General features: G+C 32.1%; 3 protein-coding genes and 1 long non-coding RNA gene across 4 annotated transcripts; 2 read left to right on the top strand and 2 right to left on the bottom strand.

Annotated features, from left to right (window-relative positions):
- Nucleotides 1-7,631: 7,631 nt before the first annotated feature.
- LOC139097403 (uncharacterized) lies at nucleotides 7,632-12,191 on the bottom strand. The gene is made up of 2 exons (XR_011545062.1): nucleotides 9,144-12,191; nucleotides 7,632-8,634 (listed from the first exon to the last, which is right to left on the bottom strand). It is a non-coding gene; the product is annotated as an uncharacterized lncRNA (long non-coding RNA).
- A 1,881-nt stretch (nucleotides 12,192-14,072) lies between these two features.
- On the bottom strand, nucleotides 14,073-20,398 carry LOC139097380 (uncharacterized). Its single transcript, XM_070649192.1, has 8 exons — nucleotides 20,225-20,398; nucleotides 20,051-20,137; nucleotides 18,421-19,761; nucleotides 17,904-18,366; nucleotides 16,447-16,481; nucleotides 15,707-15,726; nucleotides 15,515-15,646; nucleotides 14,073-15,454 (listed from the first exon to the last, which is right to left on the bottom strand). Exons 1-8 carry the CDS (start codon nucleotides 20,244-20,246, stop codon nucleotides 14,276-14,278), a joined length of 3,279 nt encoding a protein of 1,092 aa, XP_070505293.1. The 5' UTR covers nucleotides 20,247-20,398; the 3' UTR covers nucleotides 14,073-14,275.
- On the top strand, nucleotides 15,877-17,449 carry LOC139097367 (chromosome partition protein Smc-like). The gene is made up of 2 exons (XM_070649177.1): nucleotides 15,877-16,262; nucleotides 16,323-17,449. Exons 1-2 carry the CDS (start codon nucleotides 15,962-15,964, stop codon nucleotides 17,228-17,230), a joined length of 1,209 nt encoding a protein of 402 aa, XP_070505278.1. The 5' UTR covers nucleotides 15,877-15,961; the 3' UTR covers nucleotides 17,231-17,449.
- A 160-nt stretch (nucleotides 20,399-20,558) lies between the features above and the next one.
- LOC139097370 (glutaminase kidney isoform, mitochondrial-like) lies at nucleotides 20,559-22,005 on the top strand. Its single transcript, XM_070649179.1, has 3 exons — nucleotides 20,559-20,832; nucleotides 20,885-21,539; nucleotides 21,601-22,005. The coding sequence occupies exons 1-3, from the start codon at nucleotides 20,651-20,653 to the stop codon at nucleotides 22,003-22,005; spliced, it is 1,242 nt and encodes a 413-aa protein (XP_070505280.1). The 5' UTR covers nucleotides 20,559-20,650.
- Nucleotides 22,006-22,120: the final 115 nt, after the last annotated feature.

The following is a 22,120-nucleotide window of genomic DNA, read 5'->3' as shown; positions in this document are numbered from 1 at the left end:
TTTTGGAGTGCATTTACGAGATAAAATAGAAAGTTTAATAATACTAACAATTAGAAGTGAAAATTTATTTTGTGAAAATACAAAAGAGAAAAGACGTAATGGGATCGTCCATAAATGATGTCCTAACATTTAGGGAACTGACTGTCTGAAACTCTATGTCCTTTGTCTCTATGAGCTATGTCTCATTATGACAAAGTGCATATCGCGTCCCTAAAATCCCATGTTAATTATAGACGTCATTTTTGAATGATCCCTAATAAAATAATAATTGTATCTAAATGAGTAACCTTTGGAAAAATTTCTCATCATTCTGTGGATTACAAGTAGATTTCCGATATATTGATCACGAAACATACTCAAGACAAGCTATTCGGATCGAAATATCGGAAGTCTATTATGGATACTTAATACATTTTTGTCGCAATAAGCACATAGATCTGAATTAATGACAAGAACAATCACAGTATTGACGCAAGACTTAAGCTACTGTATCCAAGAATGTTGCAAAATTGTAAACACTTTAAAATTATCTCACAGAATGGTATCAGGAACTTTTCCATTCAAGGTGTATTGACTTTATCTTAAGTGATTACTGAATGTATATAAAGTCAATAGTACACAATTGAAAAAATATCAATGAAAAAAATAGTTAATAAAATAATATAGAACATCAAAAAAAAAATTAAGAAATATTTTAGAGTTGACTATAGGAACGGTGGAGCAGTTGTGTCTATATTTACTTCAATGTCGTAATGCTTCTCTATGAAAAGGAATTTGTGTTCGTGCTGTTGTCAAGTAGTGAGAATGAGATAAATTGTATTAATTTTTTTTAATTTTGTTGTTTGAAGATGAGATGGACACATACGTGGCACAAACGAGCCTCCGAATTTAAAGTCCATAAAAGGAAAAAGAAAACAAAAACATGAACTCTACAGACAGTACATGATGATGAAAATCTGACTTTTTTATTGACAATGAAGACGCGGAATGGAAAACAAACAAAAATATATCACAGTACTTGACATTATCAAGCGACTACAGCGCATTTTTGTTCTCAGCGATCAGTGATTGGTTAATAAATTTGCCAATGAATTTATAAACGATTTTATCATTTAACGGTTTTTTAGAATTCAAATATTATAACGGCTGCTAAAAATTTGAATTTAATCAAAGCAACGCTTTAGAAAATTGTTGTTTGTTTATGAAATTAAAAATCATTAATTAACGTATATAGAGATGGTTTTGCGCTTCCAGGCTTATCGATACCTGAATAACACGATGGCTTGGAGCTAATGCTTCAAACTAGAGCTTCCATCGATGTCGGGTTGTCGAGATCTCCTCCCTTACTCATGTAACCAAAATGTTAATACGTATGGATCATTTTGGTTACATGGGTATACCCAGCCAGCGATCCACTTGAACAAAAAGTATTGTTAAGCATCAATTTTTCAAAAATGCGCTAAAAAGTCAGTCTAAAGTCTTGTGAAATATTTTTTTATTGTTATCAACCTTTCGATAGGTGCTGATCATTATAAAATGATTAAAATAATCTCAACAGGAAAATTATTGAGACTTTATTGAGTTATTACACTTCAACTTCTTCTTCCATTTTACCGCACACTTAAACTTAAAAAAAATCATATAAAAAACATTATTCGTTTCGCTAAATAAGAATAAGAAATGAGAAATAAAAGAAAATATATAAAAAGTATAAGAAAATACGTGTATTTATTTATAGACCCGCGATTCTCGGATGTTGTTGCTTTTCATCTCTTTTAGAAGTGCGTATATTTCATACATGTGCCAGAGCATAAGCAGGATTTATATGTACAACATTGATCAACGACTATTATTTATCCCTGAATCCGGTTCAATATTTTGTTTTAAATATCTTGTGACTTTTATAGCCTTTTATCATGCTACCAAAGGCTGAATTAATGCTTTTTTTTCTTTCATCCTCTCTCGACGTGCTCATAAAGCGGTCATTGGCTTCCACTTACATTGTCTTAATAACTTTTTGACCCAATTTTCTTTTTTTCTCTTACCTAAATAAATGTTCTGCTTGTTGGATTGGATACTCTTTTTTAATGAAGATATTTTAGCTAGTTCCGTTGCGTAATGAAAATTAATTTCTTGTGTATTCCGGAATAACAATGAGATATGATGGAAAAATCCAAAAATGTGACGTAAGGTCAGTGTCTTGTTCATTTGGTGCATGTTCAAGTAGATCTCTAAGTCGACTATGATTTTTTATGGAAAACTCGAATCAAGTCGACTCGACAGTCTGTCTTATCACGAGCATAAATGTGATGAGCTCTGTGATGAACATATCGCTCATCCGAGTGGACAAAAATAAGTTTTAACTAGTTGATGTCTAGTTCTAAAGTATTTTTGTCATCTCGGATCTGCGTCTGAAACTTACAGCTTAAAACAGTGGTGGGCAACCATTTATTTTTCGCGGCACATCTTGGTAGTAAGTCTCGACCAAAAATACACACGGCATACGGTTCATGGTATTTCCAGAAATAATTATTCCTTTATTTTGATACCATTTCAGAATGTAGACTACAAAGGAAGGCTGTGAGCTTCATTTTCAGAACATGTGCATCGAAAATGTTCAAACAAAAAACTTTCCATTCCGAATCTCAAACTCATGATCACTGCATATGTTTTGCAATAGAAAGGTACCAAACGACTTTATTCCGGATTTTTTTTTCCGGTTGTGCATTAGCGTCGTTGACATTTGGTTTGGGTTTTTGCATAACGTGACAAGTAAATCTTCTTTTCAAGACTTAAAGTTAAACTTCATTTAAGGAACAGAATAGTGGCTTCCACTGTCACAGTGACTCCGTTTGGATCTTATCGTAATAGCCACCTTGATGTCTTGTGAACAACACTTGATCATATACCAATCGAGAAGTAAGCATTGAAAGATCTGATAATAATCAAACTTATGTCGCCACAGATTAGCAGTCTGCTTCCAAGACCTTCTTCGCGCTCGTGGCAGACTCCATTACATATCATTTGATATTCCGAATCCCACTCTGCTCTTACAGCATAGTATCGAATGTTAACCATCTATGCAAATTTATTGCAAACTTTACTAAAAAATTTCCAGCAACATCAACAGTTTCATAATTTGCCATTTTTCTATCTAATGATTATGCAAATACTTTAAAGTTCATGTACATGTTGTCACATTCACTATAATTGAATTTCAAGAGTATTAAAATATGTGAAAAATCGCAAATGTAAGATATTTGATAACAAACAGCACTTACATCGCATAATAATGAAAAGTAATAAAAATCTAATTAAGTGAAACATAAAACTTTAATGAAGTAAGCATCGTAAAAAGTCAATTTAAACAAATTGTCTAAAATAGATGTACGCATTGATTTGCCCGAGCGACACAAATGAAGCAGGCTTCGCCACGGAGCATTTAAGGCGCCGCTACGGAGAATTTAAAGCGTCGCTACGGAGGTTTTAATGCTCTGCCGCGGCGCTTTAAGACTCCGATAACCTCTTTTATTAATACCAAATGGAAGCTGCCTACGTTTGACGTCCATATGTGGCAGTGCCTTCTTCAATTGTGCCGCTCGGATGAATCATTCAATAAAAGAGTCGTGTTATGTAAGCCAATTCTATAATAACAATGTAGTCGCTATAAGAAAAATATACAAATATTAATCTTGACCTTGGCATTGAATTCTGTAAAATGCTGAACGTTGAACCTTTAAAGATGAAATATTTAAGGCTTTAATTGGGAATATTTTTGTGCTTTAAATCTCAATTTAGCATTTCAAATTTTGATATTATTTACCTAGTATATTTGTAATGCTTGATTGGATTAGCTTCAATAATTTTCGTGACTCTCTCTTTATCACATTCTTAATTTCTTCGCACATACCTTCAACGTCATCAGTTGGAAATAATAAATAAACAAACGTTTGTTGTTGTTGATTAGACCAATAATTTTGTTTTTAATAAGCCGGACAACAACAAAACCGAGCGACATAAATGGAGAAGGCTCCGTTAACTTACTGGCTTCTTTGGCGAAGGCGAAAGAGGATCCATTCCCTCATTTAGAGTTCGTCGAAAGCTGGATCTGTCTTTAGATAACTTCTGTCAGTTTCTAATTCATAGTACTTTTGTATCGTTGCGCACAGGCTCCGCTAAACCTAAATAATTAACACCAACTGGAAGCTGCCTGTTTTTGGCAGTCATATGGACATCAAAAGGAGACAGCTTCCATTTGGTCAGTAAAAGAAATTTAGCAGAGCTTTAAAAGTTCCGTGGCAAAGCCTTCTTCATTTCTGTCGCTGGGGATGGCCTCCTTTGGTTGGCATCTGAAGCTGGCTCTATAGCTAGTTACTCTTTGCCAACTACCAATACTAAATGACATACTGTCTCCATTAACAACCAATAAATGGTATTCCTGCATACATATTCACTGACATAAATTTGAAGCTACTCTCAGGTACATCAGCAACATTGTAAGAAGCAACAATAAATCTCTTCATTCCATCGGCTTCACCAATGGAAAATTCTATTCTATTCATTACATAAAGATGTCAAATATGAAGTTGTACGGTGAGATTTTTCATTTATTTTTAGAATGATGAGGTGACTCCAACATTTTTCTTTCCGTTGGTATTCAAAATGAACCTGAAAATCAACTTTACTGATGAATTAATGGCAAGAATATTTTAATATCCATAATATCTCAATTAATTAAATGCCTAAGATAAAAATATTTAATTTTATAGCAAATATTTGGCAATGCCAACAAAAAGTGGTTCCATCAATCGATTACATAATCGTGCGATTATCAACAATACATGACGACTTTTTGCTTGCAGTTAAATTCGCGAAGTGAATATTTTGGAAGTGGCTTTTTCAACAAGTTCTGAATAATCGCGTATCGCAAAATTTATGGCATAGAGATAAGATTATCTGGGGTCAATTATCTATCCACTTCAATTAACAGTTAGTGTCAAGCTGAATTAAGAGAGAATAGACCGCGCATGTATAGTGATAGGAAGAATTTGGGTACGAAAGAACATCACAGCAGCAACTATTAATTTAGGGTTCATTCACGTATTACGTCCAGCATTAATATAAAATAGTCCATTTTCTTTAGAATTTCAACGTATTTTTATAATTTAAATTTCAAAACCTTACAATGTCTCAACTTAGTTGCAGTCCCCTTATTCAGTTCTATTTTTGAGTGAATCTTTTTAATCTTAATTAAATTAAAAACATTAAGAGCTTAATCCTTTCAGTAAGCCTTTAAATCCATCATAGTCCATAAAACTGTAAAACTGTAAAGTGTGGGACAAAGAGCATCAGCTGTGATTAACTGAGGCAATAAATCTCCAATCTGGATTCATTTTATAAATAGATCATCTAATGCGTTGTGGCAGTTCTCACTTTTAAGATTGTTGCCTTGACAATTAGTAATATCATTCTTATTAAGGATAGACATTGTTCCTATAAATAAATACACCGTAAAATGAATTTTTAAAATTACGTGAACAAAGGAATTCCCTACAATGAACGAATCTCTATTTCAAGAATAAAAAGAAGTCTTAAAGTGCTTGCCATAGTAACCTAGCAATACGATTATCGTAATCAGCACAAAAACTTAATTAGCTGATGACATTATAGAGTCTAGTAATGTACAGAAATCGTTTTTGTATTGAACTTCATTTTTATTGCAATGTATAGAAAACAATAATCAGTTACGCACGTCATTTAATAAATAAAACCAGTTGAAGTGCTTTGAAGTGGTTTCTTCCAAAAAATAACAATAATATTAACTTGACACGATAGCAACGCTTGAAGAAAAATGAAACAAAACTAGGATTGTATATTTTTTATCAATCGGTCAATCTTATCAGTTTACATAAATTTTATAGCCTGTTTTTGCGAAATCTCTGACTTTTATACTCATTTTTACGACCAGTCGTGAAGACTAGATGTTTTCATTGAACAACTGCATGGTTATCAAGCTTTAGAACAGGAGTGGGCAACTTGTGTGCTGTGGAACCTCGGAAATGCCTTGAATCGTATGTAGTGTGCTGTTTCAGTCAAAGCTTACCACCAAAGTGTGCCGCGAAAAATAAAAGGTTGCCCACCACTGCTTTTAAAATTTATAATTTGACGGTTGTCATCAATTGACTTTGAGAATGATAAGCAACTTCAACCTGGTCCTGTGTCATATTAGTATGGTGCATGCCATATGCGATTCCGGATGTAGATTACCACTAAATTGTGCCGTGACACAATGAAGGTTGCCTACCACTGACCTAGACTGAAGAACTCATGGAGCAGCTAGCATTGTTGCAAAATTGTTAGATGAAGCTTGCTTTCCACGAGATCTGAATGCAACAATATTTCCATGTAAACCCGTCAAGGAAGTAAATGTCTATCAATTGCGTGACAAGGTGAAGACTTAAAAATTCTTAGAAGACAATAGCTGGCATTCTCAATGAATTTCTCGAAAAATCAACCGATTCCAGATTCTTCCGATTATTATATTTCTTAATGTACATTGATGATCCAGTTTAATGTTTGTAAAATATAGATTGTAAGCCTTAATCTCTAAATATAAACTTTATTGTTGTTGTTTTCCGTTGGATTAAGTTCTAAACATATCTGAAAATCGTGGTATTCTCTTAATCTGTCATAAAACTTCCCACGAAGTTCCAATTCTTAAAAATAACCTTTGTCACACTTAGATGATGAAAATACACAAAAGTTGCAAGTGTCTGTTCGCAGTAATGCTTAAACAATACTTACTAAGATTCTAAAATGTCACGAATTGAAATTGCATAAGGACGGAGACGCAATGCAAACAATAATGAAATAGGAAATTACATAAATAGAATTTTTTAGATTAAAAAACGGAACTGAATCCATATTGAGGAATGTAAACAAAAGTTATTCAATCACTATTTATAAGAATGAGTATTTACCTAATACTACAGCCTTTATTCAACTAACTTTGATCATGTAATAAAAAAAAGTGTAAGAACTTTATGTGCTTCTTTTGATACTTTGTGTCCTCTGCATCGGATATAACAGCTATCGAATTTTTTGTGATTTATTTTTACTCATTCAGTTGACTTTTTTTATAACTTTTTGTTTTGTATTTAAGAGGAATGGAAACTTACTTGGTAACATAGTTTTGGCACTTGCCCAAAATGTATTACCTCCATCAACTGTTTTTCTCTCAGCTCGCGTGTGTTATTGTTTGAGTCTAAGTAAAATCAATATGCTGTAAGGTCAAGTTCGAGGATTCAATTTCCTTTGTTTTTGTATAGAAATCTTATGTATGTCAAATTTTCTATCCTTGCCTTGAAATATCATTCAACCTTAAGGAAAATTGAGAGCAAAATATGAAGGAACAAAATAGAAGCTTAATATTTTGAATCCAATAGAGAGTTTTGAGAGGAAAAAAACAAGCGTGAATTGAGGTCATTTATACAGATGCAATAATGATGCATCGATGAGGATGATTTTCTAGATCACTTTTTAGTATGTCATTGCCTTGCATATGAATACTCAGTGGGTATATAAATGTAATGATTATTAATTTTCCACAATAAAAAGGAAAAACTCACAAGTTTATCATTTAGAATTACAGTTTTTTTTTCACAATGTCCCACAGCAAGCGACATCAAAAATACAATCTCAGCTTCTCGTATGAAAATCATTGACATGCTTCCACATGCTAGTAATTTCTGGCTCGTTTTAAGTTTCATTCGTTGGTTTCTTCTACTCGCTCGTGTTGTAATGATTAATTATGAATTTAGGGAATCGAGTCTGTAGAGATCAGAGATTCAATATGGGTTGTTCATTCGTCTATGTCAAGAGAACTCGATTTTGATGATCTGTGTGATGCTATACAATCTGAATCAGTGTTCTCAATCTGCTTTTGAGAGATACGCACTTAAAGTATTAGGTCGGAGCGGAGCTTGTAGTCGACACGACATTTATATATAGAGTCGAGTTGAGTTTTCCATACAAACTCCGAGTCGACTACGAACTCTGGGTCGAAGCAGATCGAAAGTATCTGAACTTCCCATCAATGTCCGTATCGAAGGTCCAAAAAGACTCTCTGGGTAAAACCCCAGCATTCTTCATACTCATCCAGGGATTGATATTTTACTCATTCTCGTTATCTCATACTTAGTATTGCAGTTACTCAATATTATTCAATAAATTTATGTAATCAATAATCTATACTCGAGTACTGGAAGATCGATTGAGTTTCGATCTCTGCCCTTAATACATATTGCAATATCACTCTACACTGTGACTGGTGACGTCTGGTAATATGGAAATATTAAATTTGACTATCTGACAATATGCATATACATAGATTTGTAATACTTTATATTCCTTTTGAGGCGAGCTGAAATGGTCCAGTAACGCAGTAATTTTAAGCTCCACTTGATATTCACAACTTTTTCTGGTGTAGTAACTCCGAATGTAGTATTTTCAGAAGATTAATTACTGCGTCTCCATGAACGAGATAAAGATTAGACTGGAGCTTCAGGCAACGTTGGATTAAGAAACAGATCAAGATCATGAAGTGTATGAGACAGCAAACTTGGTCGTTATATTCTAAATATATAAAAAGACAAAGAAACCTGTGAAATCCCTCCATAAACAACAACCCGAGACAAAACACATTTATTAATTTAGAACGGCAACAGGATGATCAGTCACACGCAATGGGAAAATTTTCCCTCGCATTTTAAATCACTGTCCACACGAATAAGTCAAAAAGATTTGAGAAATTTCTTTAAATACCTAAGTATAGGAAACAAATGGATGTGTACAACTTTGTATTATGAAAATAGATTATTAAATGAGGAAAAACTTTTGTTTTTTTCGGATGTCATGGCAAATTTTGTGTGAAATAAACAACATGTTGATAAACGTGGCATCAAGTAATATATCAAGTTGTTATCAACAATAAATTTTCTCACTCATTTTATAGAACTTCCTTCATTTAGAAAGTTACTTAAATTACTTAATCTTGGAGTTTGAAGCAATAATTACATAAAAAGGCTATGATACGTGATAAAGATAGTTATAATCTATTTGGATCAAGATGCTAACAAATTTACCTTCTTATCCAAAACAACAATATTATGATATGCTACCTTGCGTCAATTTATTTATGGAATTAGAATTATTATAATCAGGCAGCGATTTTCGCAATGTTTGCGTCAATTTGCGATTGAAATTAGAGCGATATTTTTGAATATTTTTGCTTTGTTTACTTATTTATTTATGGATGTCTTCAGTCTGACTAGTACAAATGATACAAAAGGAACACAAATTAGCTACGCCACCTGTTATTGTATTTTTGTTGAGCAAATTCGCAATATTTTTATCACATATTAGCTTTCAGTGTAAATAATAAAAGTTGTGACTTATTATTTTCACATAGTTAAGGTACTGCAATATTTACAGAGTTATATCTTTCTTATCGAATCTTTCAGAACAATTAAAACGTTTGAAAACATTCATTTTGTCTTCTTTCCTTTTTGTTGCTGTGTCGTATAGTAGAGCAATTTGAAGAATTAGGTCATATGTAGGCGAAACAGAAAGGCTTCTGCAGCTGAGGTGTTTACAAACAAACCAAATGTCCGCATCGATTCCTATGGCAAAATTAAATGCTTGATTTCCTATTGATGACTTGTTGATATCATAATATCAGTACATACTCGGTATTATGTGTATTATTAGGGCACAATACAATAGATTCTTGATAACTATGTCTATGCATTGTGTCTGAAATATAAGTATTACTTATTCGAATCATATGTAGTGGAAATGTGACTCACAGCCTTGCATTATAGGTTGCACGCAGTAATGTCATTAAACGAGTGGTTAAGATCATAATATGAGCTGTACGTCTACTAATTGCAGAAGTCTGGCTCACTTTTACTCGTTAAACAATTATTAGCCACAAAATGCTCTATTGCAACTCTGGATCTGAATGATATGAATGGCTAAAGGCTTTGTATCGCATTTTTGAAACTTGTTTATCTATAATGTTATTGGAATTAAGAATTCCCAAAGGATTATTTATAATATCTTTGATGTTTATTTTTCGGAGTTCAAAAACAAACTAAATATTCCAAAAAGGGGCTGACAACTATATACACATGCATTTTAAATATTAAAAGTTCGTTGACATATTCTCAACAATTCTAATGACAACGAAATAAGGAAGTCTCTCATTCATCATTACTAAACCATAACTAAGTAGGAGTTAAAATTCATTGTTTTAGGTTATGACTTTTGGAATAAAAGGAAACCATCCTCAGGAACATAATCGTTTGAAATAGAACTTTACTTCTATAATTTTAATTGAATTGACTTGATAATTAATGATTGGGCGTAAAGCATTATAGATTATGACGTTTTAGCGGTGATTGCACTTTATATCCCACACTGGAAAGTTTTTATCGTGCTCAAAAACTTGATTATATGATAAATTACATACTTATTTTTGTAAATCAAGGAATGCTTTTGAATTTCTATTTTTTCTGTATCTTATCAGTAAGCTTGGTTTTACTTTTATAGGTATTTTACAGAGTAAAAGTCCAAAGTTATTGTTCACAAAAGTGATCATTGAACCGCGAATTATAAAATAATTGTAAAAGTTCAAGTCAGCATTTATTAGGCTTAATGGATTAATGCACTGTTTTGTAAATTATTCTGAATGAATTCATTACTCCTTTTTCACATGGCAATGCAAATGTTTTCATGACTTTTCTTGTAATCAACGTGATTTTCCGTGTGCTTAACCATGCAACTTATCGAAAAGTATGTGAAAAAAATCCTTGTCCATGTTGAATAAGGAACATTTTTAATTAAATCTCTTTGTTCTATTGTGTTTATTCAGTCTGTACATTCAACTTCACTTGCAGACTTTATTTTTGCTGTAAAATGTACAATCTCGACAGTCCATATTGGAAGTGTGTCCCAAATAATAAAAAAAAAATCATTATTATGAACAATTATTAGTTCTGATGATGACAAACAAGATGATTATTAATTAATTTCTTACAGCCTCTAATAATTGTCTGTTTTCAAGTTCCTGATAGAACTGTGTACTTCTGTTGTGAACATACTGCGGAATTACGTATCATTTGTTTATATTCCTATTTCTTTTCTTTCTCAAAATTATGCAAACGGCAGTATTTAAATTAATAACATTATAAATACATATTGCATATTTATTATGAAATGAATCCATATTGCCTCATTGGTAACATTCATCGGATTTTTTAAATGTCACGCTTAAATTGATTATGATACAATTGTGGATGTATGGCAATGAAACGCATAAGGTTCTGTCTTAACAGAACAGTTATATGATAATAATAAATCTTAGTTCATAAGCCATACAGCCTTCAATATTGCAGTTGCATTGTGCAAACATTCTGAATCCACAAAGAAATAGACGAATGGCTTCATAAGATAAAAATAATAAAATTTTCCTCTTTCTATTTCAATCGTCACAAAAAAGAAACAGAAGAAAAGAGTCAAATGAGTCATTGACATGCTTAACGAAATGTATACAGTCATATAAACTTTATTCCACTTCCCATATGTGAAAAATCAGCAACGCTACGCGTGAATACTAGCGAATCATTAAAGATTTTTTTTATTGACATTTTGAGATAGGTCAGGTTTTTTTTTCGGCAGCGACGATGATTATAGGATTACTTGTTTTTGTGATTAACAACGCACACGTGTGTTTTAGCGTTGTAGATTGCAATTAAAAGAAGAACTCAAGCGAGGGACTTTGAGATTGCCAATACATTTATTATCACCACATAACTAAGTACCAAAGATTGATTATTAGAAGTACACACTTATTTTGATAAATCTCCAGTGACATTATTTTTAAGTTTTTATGGCTGAGTAATTTTGATAAGCGAGTCATATGACTCATAATAGAAGTGGACTGTGGAGATTGTGTCTTAAATTGTGATTGTGTACATTAAATTTAGTCTAAAAGTACAGATTATAAACAGTTCTTGTCGGATTAGGAAGGAATGGCAGAAGATTCCTTTAATAGGTCAATTCCGGGTGTAAAAAACTGGATTAACCTAATTTGTGTTTATTGAGGCTATATCTGATAAAAATTTTACATTCGTTACGTAAAAATACGTGCGTAAAATTACGTAACTTGATTGTTTACTTTAGTAATTGTTTAAATGTAGTTTAATTAAAACGACTTCCTTACTAAATGATGTTTATTCTTCGGAGTTCAAATACAAACTGAGCTTTTGAATGAAAAAGGGGGTTTTCAAATATGTACAATAAATATTATTCAAATCTCAGATGAACGTTATTCCATCCAAGGGTTCCCGATGCCGAGACCGAGACAGAGACTTCAGGAAAGCTTTCTTAAGTTTGCGTGGACTAAAAGGAATTCATTGAATAACTCAGATCGTGAGTTTACGTAAGCAATTGCCTAGCAGAATAATTCAACTTTATTTCATAAGCAAATGCTGTCCGAGGAAATGCGTCTTTGATCGTCACAGTAATCTATTTCCAGTTTTGATTACCTAGCTGATTAAAAATTCTACAATCATTCAAATGTCCTTGGAATTGACATAAACTAGGAATAAATTATCAAACATTATAAATTTAGCGAAGAAGGAAGTTATTTGAGGTCAAAAATTTTGAATAAAATGGAACAAATTCCATTCATTCCATTATCAGGCACTGTTGTTGAAACTACATTGTTCATGATAGGCAATTAGCAAAGTTCATCTACACGATATTTGTAGCTACATTGAAAATTTTTTCATTGTTTATTAATACATTTTCCAATTGTTTACCATTGTAAATTTATTTGCACTACAATCCATGCCCATTTACACGTTTACTAGTTCCTCCAATAAAATGACGCTTTTAGAGGGAGATGCAATAATGTGCAACATAAAGTATCAGTTTATGCTACAATTTCTGCAATTCGAGATGAAAGTGCATTTACCTATCGATGACTGCCCTTGACCATAGCATATCAGTACAGTTCAATAACGTGGGTGTATCGGAGCTATAGTGAATATCCTGTAAAGCACAAATGAAAACAAAAATAATGGATAAAAGCTGTGCTGTGTTTATAAAAAGCTGTACATGCCTTATATGATGAGTTATGGGGAACAAAAAAAAACGAATTTATTTGCACATACAAATATAAAGATTTGCGATGAATACCGTTTACTTAGTTGACAAGCACACGTTCGTCGTATTAAGCAGAATAAAAATTTTATTCATTATTCAAATACTGGATAGAATTGAAAAGCAGGAAAAATCATTTCAACATATCGAAGATAAGTTCATCGACACTTTTCACGCAGTTCAATGAAAAATATGGAAAATTGGAAAATTTTGCATAATGTGTACTAACAGGATAAAAATTGGATTTTTGATGTAATTTATGCAGATTGTACATGATTGCGTTTTTCATATTTTGCACTTTTCACAGCTTATTCTCGGAGGATTAAGCTTGATCTGAATATCAATGCTTGGTTAGTAATTCTAACAATGTCCTGCGATCCACTAAACTTTCAATAGATACGTGGCTGTCTTACTTACTGGAACCATGCTCCGGGTCTCCCTTACTGGCACCGAGCTTCAGGACTTACTTACTGGAACTTTACTCCATTACTTACTGGAACCATGGAGCCTTGATTGCTACAGAAGACTTTCCAGTTGGCCTAATCACAAAGCTTGTAAAAAAGTCTCAGTTTTGACATCTAATTGGCATTCCTTCATTACCGTCCTACGCCATGTTGCTCTTCCCTTGTGGATTCCAGCCACGTTGCTGTCTGCTACGCTCGAAAATTCTATTTGACGATATTTGTAAATGTTCCACTATCCCCAATGTGCCGATAGAAACTAGTCATCACATGTAACTGACCCCCTTAAATCTATAGCTGAATAAGGCCACAATGATTGTTAATTATCAAAAATTTATTCATATTACTTTATATTCATGATGTCAAAAATAGTTTAAAATTAATTCCCTTTTGATCAGACTAGATTTGTGTTAAAATTCAATGACACAAAAGTAGTTGTACTACAAATTAATGCAGCAACAAAAAGGAACTTGCAATAAATTTTATTTTTGACAAAGACAATTATTTACTGCCGTTATGCGCGGCATGTATGGATGAGTTGTTTATAAATTTTTCTTTATTGCTGACCTTCCACAAAGTTTTTTGCATTATGACTTGGTTCTCAATGCAGCGCTTTTCAATTTCTTAGCATTAATTTTTTGTATTTTTGCAGTTTTTGTGATTTTTCCCTTCTTGACTTTGTCTTTGTTTGTGTCATCGACCTTAGATCCGAAGAAATTCTGCTTCTTATCAGTTTTTTCGCGAACGATTTCACGATTATCTTTATCCATTTTACCGCCACGTCTGAATAATTCCTTTTTCGTTACTTCCGAATCAGTAAATTTGTTGAATTTTGCTTTTTGTGAGTCTTTGATTTTTTTGACAATCGGATTGTTAATATTTGGACGTCCTTTAAGCAACTTCTCGTTCAATTTATGTGATTTCTTGACTTTTTGTCGAACGACTTTTCCAGTTTTGGGATCTTTTTTAAATAACTTCTTTCGTTCCTGCTTGTCCTTTGACTCACTTCTGGATACTCTTAATTTTCTACCTTGGAATTCAGTATCATTAAGTTTTAATGCATTAATTAAGCTGACACCTTTCTTATAACAAATAAATGCAATGCCCTTCTTTGGTAGCTTTCTTACATACTCAATCTCACCTATTTGTGAGAAATATTCATGAATATCAGCTTCTAAAGAGTCGAAAGGTAAGTTTCCAACGAAAATTGTTCCTTTATTTGTAAATGACTGTTTATTATTTGCCATATTAACTCTCAAATGGTTCTCAATAAGTTTATGTCCATTTAGTTCCACTGACTTCTTTGCGTCTTCCTCATTCTCGAACACAACGTAAGCATTGAAACTTTTACAATACTTCTTGACCTTCTTTGAGAAAATAACACTGCCATTTTCTGTCCTTAATCTTATACTCTTGACTGGACCATACTGTGCGAATAAATCTTTTATCCTTCCTTTAGTGACATTTGGATCATTCGGAACATTTCCACAAAAAACTGTTTTTGACTCATCCTCCTTGTCATAAACCTGCTTCTTTTCATCTTCCTCTGCATTTGATCCTTTCGTATCCTCTGCATTACTATCATCGTCACTATCTGGCTTACTCTCTGATTCATCCATTGATTTTATGATTGTGTCAGTTGTTTCCATCAATTCATCTTCAACTTTTTCATCCTCTGAACTTCCATCATTTTCAACTTGTGTGTTTTTCGGCACAATTTCCTCTAAAGCCTTTTTGGCTTTTTTGTTCTTCTTTTTCTTATTATCCTATAAATGCGAAATTGATATAATTCTATTGTAATTTAATAAGTTTTAATGTATTCTTACCTTAATTTTTTTCGTTTTAACTACTTCATCTTCAACGTGTTCTTCCTCTGGACTTCCATCATTTTCAACTTCTGTATCTTTCGGCACGACTTCTTCTGCAACCTTTTTAGCTTTTTTATTTTTTGTTTGATCCTATAAATATGAAATTCATGTTATTCTGTTGTACACTAATGAGATTTAATACATTCTTACCTTATTTTTTTTCGCCATTGCTTAAAAATTATTTAATTTATCAAAAATAAATTTGTAAAATTTCAATATTTTTTCAACTTCAGTTATAAACAATTGCACATGTTAGGGGAAAAACAACTCATAACGGATTCTAATTTTCAAATGACCAAGTTCAAAATTTGAACTTTAAATTTGAGTGTAACGTATTTTTCAACAATTTTTACAAAAATATTGTTTTTAATAAATTAACTTATTTAACATTATTAAACTTACACAATGAGTGAAAAAAGATCACCGTCAGCAGAGTTTTTACAGTCCTGGAATGAGTGCATGTCAGATACTCCAATAACAGAAGCAGAATTAAAGAAACCAACAGAAGTATTTTTCAGACATTGTTTAATTCAAATATTAAATCAACTACATGTTGATACATCCAGCTATGACGGCATGAATAATGAAATTGGATCACGATTAAGAAATTTGCGTTTTAAATTGATGTCTTCTGTCAATTACTTCCTTTCAATTCCAACATGCCAAAAGAAAATGGATCTCAATTACTGCAATCTAATAAATCCAAGTAAGTTACAGTATTAATCAACAATCAACATGTAATAGCTCTTGTCTTCTCTAATTTCAGCATTTAAAGTTGTATTTAATACATTAAGGTATCTCCTAAATTACTCATTTTTCGTCAACATGATGTATTCCAATAATATTGTCGAATGTGCTAAGAAGCTTGAGGAGCGTGACAACTTGCGTACCATTAAGAATCAGATGAGAAAGGATATTGAACAAGCTAAAATTGAGGAAGAAAATTGTGTTAAACAGTTTAGAGATCTTGAAAAAAGAATCCCCCAACAGAACAGCACAATCGCCACATTACAAGAGAAGGAAGAACGTTTGAAGCGAGAAATACAAAGAATCGAGCAGGACATCGAAAAAACTGAAATGGTTCTATTGGAACTAAAGTCACGAAAATCAGCCATTACTGAAAATATTGTAAATGATCAAGAGGCTGAGACGATTTATGCGACCAAGGAGTCTGTAGAAAGACAACTTCTGGAGCAAGAAGATTTCATATTGGCTGGAAGACAAAAGCTTAAAGAAAATTCATCCACAGTTGAAAGGCTTAGATCTATAACTAACAAGATGGAAAATATTCATTCCGAGTTTGTCCTCGATACCAGCGATGTAAAGACTCTTAGGAAGAACATGATAAATTCAGAAGGAAATCTCAACGGTCTAAAAGTAAACATTTCACAAATTACTGCTGAAATTGAGTCACTTACTCAAAACATCAAGGTCAAGAAGGATAACATTGTCAAACTCAACAAAAAGAAGGATGAAATTGAAGCTACTGTCGGTTCCAAAGATAAAGAAAATTTACAAATTCTGAAGCAACAAGCCAGTAATTTACGTAAACTTGCTATACAGGAAGAAGAGTTACTAGATGTAAAGCAGAGAATTAAAGATGAATTCGAGCTACTTTATAAAATTTCATCAAATGTCATTAAACAGATGTGCACTTCCTTTTATGATTGTTAAAATTACTTTATTATTTGAAAATTAATTTCATTTTTTTTTTATAAATATTCTCTTTAATTATAAAGCATTTTGCGCGTCATGTTATGTACCGGTTTTAATATCTAATAGATCTTTGTCGTAGTAATAAATTTTGTTTCATCTCTTCTTATATCTTACAAAAGTTACAAATTCAAAAGCACCTTTTTATTGGAGATATTTTACAGATAGGTAGATCTAAAAGATTCCTTTTGACACAATTACAAGAATGTAATAAATATGGTAAAAGAGATTCAAGTTAATGCTCATTGAATTATTCTTTACTATACGTTTGTCATATGAATATATAGAGTGCTGGATAGATTCTATTACTTATCAACTATCATATGACTTATATCGGTAATAATGTTAAAAATAATTAGAGAGTTTATTATATTGAGGAACTAAATTTGATGCTTGAATTCATTGTCCATAGCAATACCTGTACTGGACTTGTATGAAAACATGCACAAATTGTCAGACATAACAAAGACATTACAGTACGAAAAATGAGATTTTTAGTTAATTTTAACATAACATAAAAAAATATATATGTGAATGTAAAGAACAAGTTTGAGTAGTTTGGACTATAAAAAGGAGTTACGTAGATATTTGTTCGGGAAACGGAAGATTAACATTTTTTTTCTTTGTCTATAACTAAGAATGATTATTAAAATTTTCATTTTGTAACGTGATACTTGTAACATCCTTAACAATTAATTCAGCAACTTGCCATGCAATTTCTTGTTGCACTGTATCTTCTGGTAAATGAACAAACTTCCTCACAGCATTTTTCAACTTATTTTGTGTACTATTCCATTTTGATTGATCAAAAATTGACTGAGGATTCTCAATATCAATAGACTCATTTTGTAATTGGAATGATCTTGACGTAGGAATAAAGTGATTAGTTGTTGGCATTTCAAAATCCCGTTCATATCTTCCATATGCATCAACACGTCCAAAGCTTAATTTTGACGTTGAATTTTGTCTGCGCCATAATAAATCAGGATCGACGAGTTGCCGTGAATCTATTTGCAAATCTGTTGAATTTTTATTGCTTCGTTTATAATCAAGACCTGCAAGAAGCGTATTTTGTGCGGAAATGCTTCGAGTCATTCCTGAAAAGAAACAAATTTAAAATTGATGGTGTCATAATTTAAATAAATGCTTACTATGTTCAAATGATTCGGAATTTGTTCGACGATGCTTTCCATTTGATTGAAATTTCAATGAATAGCTTGAATTCCTTCTGATGATCCCACTCGAGTTGTGCATATTCTTATCATTCATATCAACTTTACTCATAACTTCCGCTAAATGTTTGAAAAATAATTGAGATTTCATGAATCTTTTAAAGCAGTTCCGTTCTAAAAATATTTCAACAATTTTAATTGGTGTATCGAAGCACGTTGGTGTTGATGATGAACAAATTTGTTCCTCAACTTTGACACGAATTTTATTGGAAAAATTAAGTGGTGCTGTAGCTTGAAGTGAAAACCATTTTTCATATATCACAAGTGCATCCGTTCTTAATTGATTATCGTTCCAATCTTCACTCTGATCCGATTGCTTACGAAAATTTGTTGCTGACAACCAAAATTCCAAGTACGGTAGTTTACAAGGTTCACGATCTTGTTCTAAAAATTCCATAAAATAAAACAGTGCTGATTCACTGCATAAAATTTCCTCGAAACACAAATTATCACTTGTTAGTATGTCAATAGTGTATTTACTGTAGAATGTGCTTTCTAAAAATTCACTCAAATATTCTTTTTCCATCACTTCAAAGACATACTTTTGTGCTTCGTCAAATGCTTGCCATAAATTATTAAAATCAAATTCTGTTTCAGAATCTTTACCGCAAAGGGCTAAAGATAATTTTGATAAAATTATTGCTGGCAATTCAACCAAATATGTAGAATCGGTCACTAAGTACTTTCGGTAAATTCTTAATGCATCCTCAAGAATTAAAGGCTTAAATTTCCTCGGTTCCTCATTTTCACCATTTTTAGTAATACTATTGTTATTATTAGTTTCATTTGAATCACAATCATCCTTCTTACGACTTTTTATCTCACATATTTTTGATTTTTCATCATCAGTAAGAGATTGTGTCATTCGTTCGACTATCTCGGATGTTCTTGAATTGTCAACTTCATCTTCAACATTTGAATGAATTTCTTCTGTTTCATCGAAATTGCTAATGCTTGTGGTCGTCGATATTGAATCATAATCTCTAAATGTATCACATCCAGTATCTATTGACTTTCTGCGGATATCCTTCTTCACATTGTCATAATTACTAATTCGAGATTCTGCACGATCAGTATAGATACTTGATGTTGTATCACCGACTGCTTTAAATGTCTCAACATCAAGCCAAAATTTTACTAAAGGCAGTCCATTTTTTGATTCGAGGTATTGTACATAGAACGATAATATTGCTTTATCGTTTAAAATATCCAGAAGATTCCTGTGCAATTTTTTATCGTTATTATGCGTGCCAGCACAATCTAAAAACGGAGGTGAGAAATGCAATGAAAAAGAAACAGTCATGAAAATGTAAATAAACATGAAGAGAAGTTTTATGGCCTTGAGAATGAAGATGTAAAACAAAACACAGAAATTAACTTTTAATATTTTGCCATCGCGACACATTCCACTTGTACGATTCTATTGAAATGTTTATTTTCTTTCTTTTAAGGCACTGACCAATCGAATGATCTCATTATGCTCATTAATCGATAGTTACGCATAATAAAATCTCTTCTGATGCGGAATAATAAAATTAAATTAATTTACCATTGTTTTCAAAATATATCCTCTCCGCTTCATCTAAACTAAAGTTGTCATGAATCTTCTCGTCATCAATAGATTTCTTTTTGTTGTCTGCAGATACATTTAGCACAATTGAATATTTTAAAGGAATTTACATACAAAACACAAAACTCGTTTTGTTTATAAATTATTTCTTACCATTTTTAAGGAATTTCAACATTTTTAAGCTTCACTGTTTATTTACATGATTTTTAATGCTCTTTAATTAATTATTTACGGAGATTTCTGCTAAAATAGTTATGAATTTCTTATTAAATTCATTAAATTTTCTTTTTTCATCCGAAGATTTCACAAATTTGACCACATTCGTAAGTTACGGTAGAATTTCAAATTTTTAAAATCCGTTACAGTTTTTTTTTAAAATTTTATTCTGAATTCCTACAAAATATTGTTTTTAATTATTTCACCCTAATTAAGCATTTGAATTTCGTTCAAAATTACTTTAAATCAATTTAACATTATGGTGTTTTGCAATATTAATTTTGTTACTGAGTTATCTTTGAAATTTTTATTAATTTTTCATCAATCAAAGTTACACGCGCTTTTTCAATTTAATTAGCCGCAATGTCGGATGAAAAGGCACTTTATAACGTCTACAGGTCATATTTAACAACTGGATCTTTACAAAAATTTATGAATGATGTAAAAACACAAGGAATACAGGAAGATGATCCACGAATGCAAAGACTTACAATAATTGAAAAGGAAGCTGAAGATGAAAAACTTGATTTCGACACTTTTGCAAAGTATTTACCTTCAGAAATATTAATTTCTTTTGTAATCATTTCTCATTTACAGATGCATGAATCCTTTGTCGAGTTTACTTAAAAAGGTGACTGAATGTCAATTCATCATTCCGGATTTCCAAAGCTTCACAAAAACAATCGAAGAAATTTATTGGATGTGTAAAGGAAATACATCTGGCGAAAATTCTACATATATTCCACAATTATCTGAAGTTCCTGATTATTTTGGAGTTTCGATGTGTACTATTGATGGCCAGAGATATTCAATTGGTGACACAAAGGTTCCATTTTCAATTCAGAGCTGCAGCAAACCATTAAGCTATGCTATTGCTCTTGAATATCTAACATCGGAAGTAGTTCATCAATATGTAGGACAAGAACCTTCAGGACGAATGTTTAATGAAATGGTTTTAGATCATAATAATAAGCCACATAATCCAATGATAAATGCTGGAGCCATTGTGATTGCATCACTTCTTTACACATTAATTGAAAGAGATAGTGAGTCAATGGATAAGAAACTTAACTTGATCAAGTCATGGATGGAAAGAGCAGCAGGCAATGAATATTTCAATGTGGATGAGTCTAGTTTCCTCGCTGAACGGGAAATTGCCGATCGTAATTTTGCATTGGGATATTTCATGCGAGAGAAAAAGGTTTTCCCAGAAAAAGCTAATTTACTCGAGTGCCTTGATTTCTTCTTTCAAGTAAGACATTTGTTATTTTAAGCTTCAATACGTTTCAATAAAATATAAATGTTAATTACAGCTAAATTCAATTCAAACGACTGCGGAAGCGTTTAGTGTTGTAGCTAGCACATTGGCAAATGGTGGTGTTTGTCCATTGACGAATGAAAAAATATTCTCAACAGAAACATGCCGTGATGTTTTATCATTGATGCATTCTTGCGGACTATATGACTACTCGGGAAAGTTTGCATTCAATGTAGGACTTCCTGCTAAATCTGGTGTTTCTGGAGTTGTTATGCTTACCATTCCAAATCTGGCTGGAATCTGTTGCTATAGTCCTCAATTGGATGAACATGGAAATTCCGTTCGTGGTATTCAATTTTGTGAAGAATTGTTGAAGGTTTACGCAATGCATCCTTATGATAATTTGAGACATTCAATTACAAGAAAATCAGTTAATCGCGGTAGTGATTGGTTTTTGTGATGGATGCTGTATTTACTTTCAACTAATTGTTAAATAAAATTTTGTTTGTGTGAAACCAGTTCCTTTAAATATCATACATGTATGACACTTGAGAACTATATCAGTGAATGTATAT

This window comes from Chironomus tepperi, unplaced genomic scaffold (genome assembly GCF_022539635.2).
Source record: "Chironomus tepperi strain 1889 unplaced genomic scaffold, CSIRO-AGI_Ctep_v1 contig_421, whole genome shotgun sequence".
In the NCBI taxonomy this organism is placed as follows: Eukaryota; Metazoa; Arthropoda; class Insecta; order Diptera; family Chironomidae; genus Chironomus; species Chironomus tepperi.
The sequence above is the reverse complement of the archived record's forward strand: the minus strand, read 5'-3'. Positions and strand labels throughout refer to the sequence as shown.